The following is a 13,140-nucleotide window of genomic DNA, read 5'->3' as shown; positions in this document are numbered from 1 at the left end:
TTTTAGAGTTTGTCATACCAAAACTATGATCGGAACGCATGTTATTCTTTATGCGTAATTCTATTATCTTGTAATCCTATCATTTAGTAATTAGTTCATTGATTGTATTGTTTTCAGTTTACGTTTGATTATCGTCAATTAAAATCACCGTCAATCGCAGCCGATTTTCCGTGGTTCCTGACCTTACTCAATCAGTAAAGCTCCCCGCACACTAAGCTTACCGCGACAAGTTGTTTAGCTCGCTCTTTAACATTCGCCGTAAGCCTACTAGCGCAACAGTAAAACATCTCTGCTTCTCTAAGGCCGCTATTTGCAAATTCGAAATCAACACAAAGTCTAAGTGGTTTAGTGACACCACAGGGAGCCCGGCTTTGGGATTTGTACATGAATAAATGAATCAATAAAGTGCTTTGGGTTTCCTGTGTTGAGATTTGAAACAAGACGCTGATACGTTGAATTTCCGGTAATCGTACTACCAGTAACTTGATAGCAGATTAACGTAACACATCAGTGTAACGCACGCCCTAGTATATACTGATAGTATATAAAATAGGCAAGCCGCTTTCAAAGGCCTTAAAGCAAGTATCGATCGCGTGAGACAGCTTTGCCTTGACCCATTAGTGGAGTGCGAGACTTTGGAGATTTAACGAGATAAGCTAGACTCGCTGAAAAACACGTTTAATGAATCGCATTACGCTTATGAATCATTACTCGATAGTCACGCCGAAAAGGAAGAATCATATCACTGGTATGATAATCGAGATTGAGAATTCACAGAGCTCAGGATGAAACTTTGTGAGCGTATTCAAATGTACGAACGAAAATCAATGTATAGTAAGTCTAACCCGCCATCGATTAATAGTGTCAAAAGTAGAGCTTCCAAAGGTTCCCTATCCTCATCCATGCACTCCGTTTCCCAGGCAAGAGCCGACGCCGCAGCCGAGGCAGCTCAATTCCAGGTCGAAATCAAATATCTCGAACGAGAAAAAAACTCAAGCGCCTAGAGTTAGAAAAAAGGCTCGCTCTTGCTAAAGCCAAAGAAAACGCTTACAAAAATATTCTAGATGAAGACAACCGCGATGAAATCGATAAGATCAAAAAGGATAGCACGCAAAACGTCAAACGGGAAATGAATCCGAACATCCCTCCCTTTGTCCTCAAAGAACACAACGCAGAAATAATCCCTCCGATCCCGGCCGCAAAAGTAACGATTCAGAAACTTGACCCGAACTCTGATCATCATACATATCAAACACAAACACTTGATCATGCTTTAGGTCAATTAATTAATCTTCAAGCGCAACAAGCGCACTTAAGTTCGCTACTCATCGATCAACAAAGGACCTCTCAACTTCCTGTCAAGGAGCCTCCGACGTTTGCCGGTAACTCGTTCGAATATCCAGCTTTCGTGACTGCCTTTGCTAATATAATATCCGCTAATGTTTCCGACGAAAAGGATCGATTGTTTTTCTTGGAGAAATACACGACAGGCAAAGCGAACGAGGCCATCAGCGGTTTCCGAGCAACCAATTCAGATACCGCCTATAGAGAGGCTCGGAAGCTACCCAAGCAGCGTTTCGGTAACCCTGGTGGTAGTCGCAGACTCCATATTGTTCTTCTAAATATAAGAGAGTGTGAGTTCTTTCTCTTGTAATCTTGTATTTCCCACAATTCGAATTCATCGGTCCTCACTCTTGTCTTGTAGCACTGGCATAGACGATCCAAAAGAGCATAAACAATACGAAATATCTGTTAAATCCAACACGGTTTTTCACTTTGAAAAAGGCTATTTTGTACCTTTGCTCTTCCCTTGCCATATCTTAGGAATTTGAGGCGAAACCAAGAAAGGATAAAGAGAAATGAAGTCTCAAAGTTTCTATACTTTCAAGGAACATTCCGTCCGCCATGTTTAAACGAGACCATGAGTCTTTTCGGCCCCAGATGGCCATTGTTCCTGGGAAGGAGTTGATTTGGCGGAATTTTTTCGCGGGATTTTTCAAAACATCTGAAGAAGGCATATATCACAACAAACCAGACAATGAGTTTTCCCAATGAATTTCAAGACAAAAGATACCTAGAAATCAGTGAATCCCCAAACTCTCAGTTAAACTATGTGAAAAAACAAAGAAATCATCATTCAGAAAAATTGTTTTGCTGGTTAAAAGCTAAAAATCTCGTATTCATCAAACTAAGCAATGTTTCTGACCACCTGACAAGAATAAAAATAATCAACAGCCTTATTCCTGGAAACACTTTCAAACTTCATGAAAAACTTCCAAGTAGAATAAGTAAATTGATTGCAAGAAAATGCTACAATGTAATGCAAGAGGTCAAAACTCTTAACCGAAAAGGCACAAAGAAGGAAAGAGAGAAGTTTCAAGATGACTGTACTATGTTTTCCATACAGTTTGGAGACATTATAAGGGCAAGTGAATGGGAAGAAGAAATCACCACTCTCTCAAGGGAAATTGAAATCTGGAAACTGAAATACAAGAACCTTGAAAATGAAAAGAAAAAATTATTTCATGAAATGTCACAAGAAATCCAAGAATCAAAGGAAAAAGAACTTTCTGCAAGAAAAGAACAAGACATTCTCCTAGAAGAAAATGAGAGCCTTAAGCATTACATCAGAAAACTTGAGAGAGAAGAAATGATTCAAGAAAAAGGTGTAACTGCTATACCTGAGCTGAAATCAAGGCAGGCAAGAAACAGAAGATTAAAAGAACTAAAAACAAGGGCACAGAAGGCACTCTATTTCGTCAATAAATTTGGGTTAGAGATAGAATCATTGGGATTGAGAAGCTGTAATGGGGAAGACAGATATAAATTACAGTTTACAGCAAAAGCTTCATCAAAAGCTCCTGAAGCAGGTTCAGAAGTTGTATTGACTGAAAGATCTTCAAGCTCATCATCAGTTCAATATGCATCTGCAAGCCCTACTGATATAGATGATATAGGCATTGCCAATTCACCTTCAGTTTCCCAACCAGGGGTCAACCCAAAGTCAGTTTCAGGGGAGAGTAATCCAAAGTTCCAGTATTCCTCTTTGTCTGAAGAGGACAAGGTAAAAGTAGAGACAGTTCTCTTCCTGATGGATCGATTTGGAATGAGCGATGAGTTTATCCATGAACTTTCCATGATGATAGATGGCATGCCTCGGTCATTTCTAATAAAGCAATGCAGAAAAAATTTAAATGACATATGTCATATCAGACCAACTCCAGGAAAAGCTCTTGGTTCACAACACTCATTCAAAGGCCTTTTAAAAGAGAGAGTTCAAGACTTGGTATGTATAATTTTGACCAATTAATATATTTCTCACCAGCAACAAATATAGATCTGTTTCAAAAAATAAAGAGAGAGTGTGTGTGTGTGTGTGAGAGAGAGAGATTAGAGTCACTATTGTTTTTAACTAGGGTATTTCCTTATCTTAATTTTATTTCAGAGGGCTAAAGGAATATTAAAAAGAGGAGAAACAGTACAGTTAAAAGTTAGTGGAGATGGTGCACGTATGACAAGGCTTACCAACTTTATTCTGTTCAGTTTTGGAATCCTCCAAAATAAGGATGATATCTTATCCTCCAATGGTAATAATAATAAGCTTACTTCACATTTCAGAATTTTTATAAAAGTTCCATTTTCGTACAATAATTTTTGACATGAAATGACTTTTCTTTACAACAGGTACCAATACAGTGGCAATAGTAACAGGTTCTGAGAGTTATGAAAACCTATCAGAGAGTTTTTCAGAAGTATTCAAGGAAGTAAACGAGGTGATAAAAGATGGCCATATCATGGTAGACCAGGAAAAGATCCCTGTAGAAGTGTTTTTATCTGGTGACTACAAGGTAACTATGTAATCATTTATTAAGGAATTTCTAGCTTAACATTTATTCTTATTATATAGTGTAGCAAAGACTCTATAAATGCCATGCTTAATTAAGCTGTATTTTTCCCCCTCTGTTGCAGTTTTTGCTCTTGGTAATGGGCCTGAACTCAGCCAATTCTTATTATGCCTGCCTTTGGTGTAAGGTTTTCAGTAAAGATAGGTAATTATAATAATTTATAATTAATTCCTACAAAATTACATTACAAATAATATATTCCTCCAAAACATGATTGTTTTTTATTTATTTTATAGAGGTGATATGTCAAAAGCACCAAATTATTACGATGAAGTACCAATGGCAAGAACATTAGAAGAAATAAAGAAGTTGGCTTCATCAAAAAAAAGTGATAATTTTGGATGTATTCAGCAACCATTGTTAAATATAAAGCTTGATCATATCATTCTTGACGAGCTCCATCTCCTACTAAGGATAACAGATGTCCTTCTAAGTAACTTAATTGATGATGCCATGGAAATGGATGAAGACCAGGAATGGCTTTCAAGCAGGCACAAAACTAAGGGAGTACATTTAAAGAGGTTGGTTGAAAGAATAAATTCTTGTGGAGTCACCTTTTCCATTTGGGAAAAAAACAATGCTGATGGAAAAGGCAGTGGGCTATATGATTGGACAAGCCTAATGGGTGATGAAAAGAAAAAATTGTTGAATCACCTACCTGAAAAACTAGACTCTGATGTAATCCAGGGAGAGACAGTAGAAGAAGTCAAAAAGTTGTGGATGGTATGTATGCTAGACTTGGTTTTTTGTATCCTTTATACATACAGGTGTATGCATGTGTTTTAAGAATTAATCAAGTGAGGTAACTGGGTCAACAGCAATGCTTTTTGTCTCATGTGTATTTCATTTGCATGTATCTATTAAAAACAGCCATTACTTCACCAATTAATATTGTGGTATTATTAAGGATTTCAGGATGTTATATTTCAATTACATAACTTCTTGGACCCCACCATCGGCTACTGAATATATGAGCAAGGTATTCTATAAAACCATATCATATATCATTTATATAAACTGTAAATCAATACTAATAGTTAAACTTTCTTGTCATTTTTGAAGATACAAAATTGGATAAATGACTTCACTGCCCTTGGTACTAAGAGAAAAGGCTATCGCTTTGAAAATGTTACCTGCTACATGCATGCAGCTGCCTATCATTTAGGAAACATGATGTCCAAGTACAAAAACATCAAGCAGTTTAGTTGCCAAGGTAGTTTTAAAGCAAGTTATGTAATACAACTTTGAAAAGAAACACTTATCTAGGAAATTATATTTATTTCTTGTTTATATGTAGGTGTAGAAAATAACAACCACACAGCAAGACGTGTTGTCATCAGAAAGTGCCAACAGCATGATCCACCAGCTGAAGTATTAAAGGCACAGTATCGCATTAGGAAACTCCAACATAGACAGCGTCTAGCTAACAAATACACTAAACGAAAGCTAACATATTGGATGGAGGAGATCCATGACCAACCCCAAAGGAAGAAGAAAAGGGCTAAATTCTATACCCCTTTTGACTCGCAACCAAATCATGATCCTGTGCAAAAGTGTAATGGTAAAACCAAGCAAAAGCTAAAAGTAGTTAAGAACAAAAAAGCACCCAAGAAAAAGAAGAGATGATGGTTCTAGGATTTTTGTGTTAATAATTGTTAACTAAGCACCAGTTGCTCTTCTCCTGATTGCAAAAGTAATTTTTTCTTCAAATGCTCTAGGAGCGACTTCAAAACTACCATTGCTTGTTTTGGTATATTTCTTAGTAGAGAATGACAGCAGTGTTCTAACTTTTATGGGGAAGAATATTTTTGTTCCTTGTCCATGGGAATCTATACATTTATCCCAGCTCTCAGGGAAAAATACTGATGGAAAAACATTTTCGTCCAGAATCTGCCATCCTGCAAGGCTATATCCTTTTCCCTTGAACAAAAACTTAAAGACATCATGCCTGAAGTTTACTGTGACAGGAAGGCTACTTCTACTTTTTAACTTTTTGTCCACTGCAATCCTAAGTCTTGCCACTTCATCTAATATGATTTGCTGTGATGGTAATGGACTTTCAAAATACCTGTTGTAATACAATAAATACTATTTATTGTTTTGTTGCTAAAACTCTGTTGTTGTTGTTTTTCTACTCAGAGATTATTGTAAGTAATATAGATAAAGTACTCTAAGTCATGCAATTAAGTTTTCGAGATCAAAATTTTTTTAATCAGTTTTAAAATTATAGCCCTATGACGACCATGTGCTTCGGGGGTGAAGTAAACCGGAGTTGTCACTTTTTTGGCTCGTGGTTCAACCATTTCCCAAAAACTCAAATTTAGGAGTTAAAATCAAACTTTATTATCTTTAGCTTGATGACAATAATGAAGGGCTATTTCCCAAATGAACTAGAAGAAGCTCGAAGAGTAGTATTAAAGTCAGTCATTGCATTTCAACTTACTTGATGCATTCTGTTGTTATATTTTCTGACGGTTCCCAGGATGCTTCGTATATGGAATAATATTTCCACTTTACCAAATATTCCAGCTGTTTGCCATTGACTTTTCGACTTGATATCAACCTTTCAACCTCATAAAAAGATGTATCACACTTTCTCTTCTTTGAAAGTTCATCGGGCCTAACTCCGTCCGCCATGTTTAAACCCAAATGTACAGATTGATTCGGGTTAAGCGATTAGCCAATCACAATTGTTCAACACAGTGATTTGATTGACCTATGCTAATTTATGCTAATATAGCCGAAAATAAGCTCCGCCTGTTCCGGTTCCATATTTCTGGCTATGTCTGTTTATTGTAATTGTTGAGGTATGAATGGAAAAGATCAATAAACAATTTGAATTACTTTTATAAATATCAAGAACTTTCATTATTTATAATCTATTAATGTGCAAATGGATGGAAGTGTGTGAGTAAAGTTACCCAGGTAAATTACTTTCCAACGAATCATTTAAGCACTCACATTTTAAAGTAATAGCCAACAAAAACGTTTGATTTTTTTCATATAGCATACATCGTTTATAAGTCATTCATTGATATATATCAATTTTCTTAGGTGGACATTTCATTATATTATATTTCATTTTTTTGGGAGGGTGTTTTTATCGCTCAAGTATCAGTTCCCACTTTGTTATCTTAAATCAAGCCTCAAGTAACAGACATCTACAAGTTAAAGTGGCTCCCAATTAAGCAACGCCGGGTATTGCATCTTCTTAAGCTCGTCCACAAAGCACTCTATCAGAAAAGCTGGCCTCTCACTCGAAAAAGTAACTAACACAAGAACTTTAAGGTCCAGTGAAGAAATTAGACTGAAGGTTCCTCTAGAAAGTGGGACTTTCCAGGACAGTACTGCCGAAATTTTTAATAAATTGCCAGCAAATATTAGAAATCTGTCAGATTTTAAGACATTTTGCCAAAAATTAGAATCGCATTTGTTAGAGAATCAAGTGTAAATATCTATAACATACCTTTTTTTTACCATTAATATATTTTTGTATAGCTTCAATTTTATTTATTTTCTTAACAGGAGAAGAAACACTACATGGATTCTGTTAATAAACCATCATTATTATCATTATTATCATTATCATCATTATTACATCCATATTGAAATCACAAGCAAATCCTGCAATCTGATTGGTTCCCTGCAGCAGTGATTTCAGCATAAATCGCACGATTTTGAGCTCTAAATTGCACGATTTTGCATATCAACTGATATGAACCAATCACAAGAGAGATATGTCATTTTCTAGCCAATTATATCAAGGAATCCATCTGAGTGTTGGGCTCAACGCTTCTTGCGAAAAAAAAGAGCCACGGCTCAAAAAAAATTTTCTGAAGAACGATTTTACCGTCAAAAGTCGTAAAAAAAGACTTAAACAGCCGTAAAAAGGACTTAAAAAGACCAACTGATCACTTAAAATTGTCAAAAGCATCTTTGTAAAGTAACTGCTTAAGTAAGTTGAAGATATTACAGCGAAAAGCAGTGGGGGAAAATGCAATCGGCATCTTTTGAATGTGACTTCTTGGCGATTGATCGTGGAAAGTGGTTTCCTTTCAATCTGTAAAGCATAACAACACATCGACGAAAATACAGTCATTAAAAGAAGTTTTTCTTAAGAAGAAGAATTTTGCTGAGCTACGTGACTTCTTAAGGACTACCGAAGGACTAAACAACCTTTGATTTTTGCTGTTTTCTCGGCACAAAAGTGTGATCTTAACATGTTGAACAGAAATCGTAAAAACACAAGCAGTGAGCATTGGCTGTAATATGGACAACAGCCAGCTCATTACAACCTTTTTGGCAGGATTGTCTTGTTATTTAATGTAAGTAAGAGATTCTTAATACATGTAATGCCTTTTGGTCCGATATAAATTCATTTTAGTTTTGGATTGAAAGTGTTGGTTTTCAAAATGAGAATCATTGCTCGATCAGTATAAACAAGTTCTCTTGACAGCATGTTTGAATCGACTGCTTATAGACTGTAAGTCATATCGGTTTAACTGGAAAAAACGTCTTTTTCAAAAAAGATTTCAAAATGGATATAATAAAGTGGTAATTGAACTTCGTGTCGTGCAATTTTGGTCTGAAATCAAACTTGCAATTACAAATCGCACGACCGCTATGCGGTCGTGCGATTTTGTAATCGCGCGTTTAATTTGATTTCAGACCAAATTGCACTCCACTCAGTTCAATTACCATTATTTATCATCATCATTATTATCATTATTATTATTATTATCATTATTATCATTATTATCATTATTATCATTATTAAAGAACAGGGACTTACTTTGAATAAACAAGAATTCAGAGATTCTCTTTGTCTGCGTTATAATATACCGTTATCGGGTTTACCAAGTACCTGCGCTTGTGGTACAACCTTTTCGGTAAGCCATGCATTATCTTGTAAAAAGGGAGGATTTGTTGCACAAAGGCATGACAATGTCCGTGATCTACTTGCCATACTTTTAAACAAGGTTTGCAACAACGTTCAAAAGGAGCCACAGCTTATCCCATTGGATGGCGAACAATTTAATCTAAAATCTACTAGCACAAGTCAGGATGCAAGGCTCGACATCAAAGCTGGATCGTTTTGGGCACAGGGAGTAACTGCATTTTTTGATGTAAGAGTATCGCGTGTTAATTCCAAGAGCAACCAAAACAAATCCACTTCTACAATCTTCAAGGATCAAGAAAGCGAAAAAAAGAGAAAGTACCAGCAAAGAGTAATCGATGTCGATATGGGAACTTTTACGCCCTTAGTTTTTGGTACAAATGGAGGAATGGGGGCAGAATGCCAGATTTTTCTAAAGCACCTTACTGAGAAATTAACCAAGAAGACAGGGGACACATATGCAAGTACTATAACATGGATTAGAACTCGATTATCTTTTGAAATAATTAAGTCAGTACACATGTGTGTCAGGGGGACAAGAACCCCTTTTTTTATGGACAATGAATTCTTGAATGACTTTAATCTTAACGCCAATGTAGCGGAAATTTAGAAATATTTAGATTTTAATAATAATTGTATAGTTTTAATATAGTATTATATCAGTGTGAAGAGCTGGACTCGTGTTTTAAGCTATTAATTTATTTACAAATATGTTTTTATAGATAAATAAGTATATATTATATAGATTTGTTATTTTATATTCATAATCTTTTCTTTTTTGTTTTATAATTATAGCAATATTCTTATCACGTCTCATATTATAATGAATTATTAGTTAATTATTATTGTCAATAAAGTTATCTATTATTATCATTATTATCATTATTATCATTATTATCATTATTATCATTATTATCATTATTATCATTATTAACATTATTATCATTATTATTACATCTGCCCTCCCTCTGTTAAGTTTACTCAGTGTCAAACCGTTCTACGAAAGTCCTTAAAATCTTCGAAAAACCTTGACATTCAACATCTTTTTGAAATCATCAAATCACCACACTAACATCCAATATGACACTTTCAAAACGACAAAAGAGGTAATCAAAACGTTTCATACAGAACAAGAACATAAACTAGGCAACGATTTGCTATCCCAAGGGTTCTTCTTCACTAACGTAATCAATTATTCCTTGTCAAAACTAAATGCCTTATGGTCATCGACACAATCCAACCTTCCTAAGAACATCTACAACTTCACCGTACGCTACATAAACAACACTCTCCCAACCAGGAAAAACCTTGTAAAATGGGGTATCTCGCAATCACCAGATTGTTCATTTTGTCTTTCATCCGAATCTCTTTTACATATAGGAAGTGGATGTCAACACTATCTCGATCGCTTCACCTGGCACCATAATTCTGTCCCCAACTTTATATTGCCTCATCACTCAAAACCATTGACAATTCTACTCTCTATGCTGACCTTGATAATTATCACAGTCCTTCAATTATAACTGGCGATAGTTATCGCCCTGACGTGATTTTAAAAACATCTTAGGTACACTCTATATATTGGAACTTACTGTTGGCTTTAAATCAAGCCTTAAGAATAATGCTGATCGTAAGTAGAAAAAATATAAAAAAACTTATTAGTGATTTAAATAGTGATTATAGCCATGTAAAGTTTGTTAATCTTTCAATAAGTTCTATTGAAATGTTAGAAAATGTAGGTTTCGACAAAAACCAACGTAAATATGTAATAAGGAAAATTATGAACATTGCTATTCGAACAACCTATTATATATTTTGCTGTAGAAACAAAATCTGGGATAACCCTGACTTGATGAAGTTTTAACTTTGGCGTTACAAGTAAATGTGAAAAAAAAAGTATGATTAATGGGTTTTTTTTAGTGTCTTTCATGCACTTAAATGTAAAAGATTCAAGTAGCTAATCGTAAATTGCCTATATATAGCGAGATTTACGATGGAATTTGGAAAACATGATAAAGTTTACATTATTATTATATTATATAATCAACAAAGCTAGAACAAAGCAACATAATAATAATAATAATAATAATAAATAATCTTTATTGAGGTTATCGCTGTCACCATAAGGTGATTTACAAGAGAGACCTCTAAAATAAATATATAACAAAAAAGAAAAATGAAGACTAAAATATAAATATATAAAAAATAACAAAAATGTAAATTTACAAATAAAACATTCTCTTGTCATCACATTGCTTGACCTTAAAAATGCCTTTGTTGAAGTACACCACAATCTGATACAGTCCATCCTTTCATATCATCACATACCAGATCACATTAAAGATATCATAAAGAGTTTGTACACTGATTTCAAGACATCCACCATCACCTCTAATTTCTCTACTCCTTTCATCCCTGTTGGTCGTGGTGTTTTATAAGGCGATTGTCTTAGTCCTCTTCTTTTTAACATGTGCTTTAACACTTCCATCCAGCACATCAAAGCTCCAAAATATCGTCAATTTGGTTTTTCCTTAAGATCTCTTAACCCTATATACTGGTTTCAGTTCGCTGATGATGCAGCAGTCATAAGTGGTCAAGAATCGCAAAATCAGCATCTGCTAAATCGTTTCTCCCTATGGTGTCAATGGTCAAACATGATCATCAGAGTTGATAAATGTAGTACTTTTGGCATCAAGAAATCCTCTACTACATCCATCCAGTACCTCCCTAAACTAATTATAAATAATGACCTTGTTTTAACCGTCAAGATTGGAGAGAGTTTTAAATATCTTGGGCGATATTTTGACTTCGATATGTCGAATATGGAACATAAATCAGCTCTAAACAACTTAATTAATGACTTGATGACAGAAATCGACACTAAAAGAACTTCATCCTAAAAATAAACTTCTTCTCTACTCCAAATATGTTCTTCCTAAAATATCTTGGCATTTCACGATTGCAGATCTATCAAAAACGTGAGTTATCGAGAATGTTGATAACATTGTTGTAGGATATATGCGAAACTGGCTAGACATCCTGGTTTCTGGAACTCTCAGTAATGTTTTTCTTCCAGTCAATAAATTTGGTTTAAACATAAATCCTCCATCAGTCAAGTTCACTCAATGCCAAGTCGTTTTAAGAAAAGTACTCAAAACCTCCCCTAATAAAGACATCAAACAACTCTAGAAGTCCACCACAATTCACACCAACATTCAGTATGATAGATTTAAGTCCGCAAAAGAAACCATCAAAGAATTCCATGAAGGTCAAGAAAACAAGTTATGTAACGAACTATCTTCACAAGGTCTATTTTTCAGAACTATATCAAAGTGTTCTCTTCCTTCATTGAACAAACTCTGGTCACTAGCACAATGTAAACTACCCAAAAACATCTATAACTTCACCATCCACGTCAATAATACTCTTCCCACAAGAAAAAACTTGGTCAAATGGGGCATCTCTTCGTCTTCAGATTGTTCCTTGTGCTTACTGCCAGAATCGGTCCTTCGCGTTGTTTCTGGTTGCAATTACTATCTAAATCAGGGTCGCTACACTTGGAGACATGACTCCATCTTACAGTCCATTGCAAAATCATTGTCAACAGTCAAAGACGTCACACTCTATGTTGATCTACCAACATTTTACTCCCCTTCCATTATCACCGGAGATAGTCAAAGACCAGACCTCTTAATAACCACTTCTGACGCACGCCTATATATACTTGAATTGACAGTCGGCCATGAATCTAACCTGGATAAGAACTTATTACGTAAACAAACTAAGTATAAAGAACTGTTGAATCCTAACAATGTTAATGAGTTCAAGAAAATTGTTTTTATAAATTTGTCAATCAGTGCGTTAGGAGTTTTTTCTAAAGAGTCAAGAACATTTCTTGAAATGCTAGCTGAACTTGGCTTTGACGATAAAATCATTCAGTATACAATCAAGAACATTACATCCATTGCAAAAAGAGCAACATATTACATATTTTGTTGTAGGAATAAGGAATGGTCAAATCCTGAATGGTTAAACTTTTTGTCGTTGTTGTTGTTGCTTGTTTGTTTGATTTTCCTTTTCTTTATAATAATTTGTTGTGCTTGTTAATGTTCGTTTGAATGTATTATTCAAACTTTTCTTCCAATCGATTCAAGCAGAAAATTGTAAACTGCCTAGGTCATAGTGAGGTTTACTGTTGTGTGTAAGAAAAATTAAAGTAAAGTTTACATTATTAAGTCGAACATCTTATGTTTCTCAGATATCATTTTGCTAACTAGGATTTATATACCTTTGATCATTATTAGAATAAATGGTCATGCTGATAGGATTAGTAGTGTG

The 13,140-nt window shown here is 34.9% G+C and overlaps 1 protein-coding gene across 1 annotated transcript; it reads left to right on the top strand.

The window, feature by feature from the left end:
- The first annotated feature begins 785 nt into the window (after window positions 1–785).
- On the top strand, window positions 786–5,531 carry LOC148905344 (uncharacterized). Its single transcript, XM_089040273.1, has 9 exons — window positions 786–834; window positions 921–1,634; window positions 2,166–3,286; window positions 3,446–3,587; window positions 3,685–3,848; window positions 3,970–4,049; window positions 4,142–4,628; window positions 4,962–5,118; window positions 5,203–5,531. The coding sequence occupies exons 1-9, from the start codon at window positions 786–788 to the stop codon at window positions 5,529–5,531; spliced, it is 3,243 nt and encodes a 1,080-aa protein (XP_088896399.1).
- The last annotated feature ends 7,609 nt before the right edge of the window (window positions 5,532–13,140 follow it).

This window comes from Actinia tenebrosa, unplaced genomic scaffold (genome assembly GCF_029948245.1).
Source record: "Actinia tenebrosa isolate PJP-AT-01 unplaced genomic scaffold, QUT_ActTen_1.0 PGA_scaffold7__59_contigs__length_16204524, whole genome shotgun sequence".
Classification (NCBI taxonomy): Eukaryota; Metazoa; Cnidaria; class Anthozoa; order Actiniaria; family Actiniidae; genus Actinia; species Actinia tenebrosa.
Note: the sequence above shows the minus strand (reverse complement) of the source record. Positions and strands in the feature narration are given on the sequence as shown.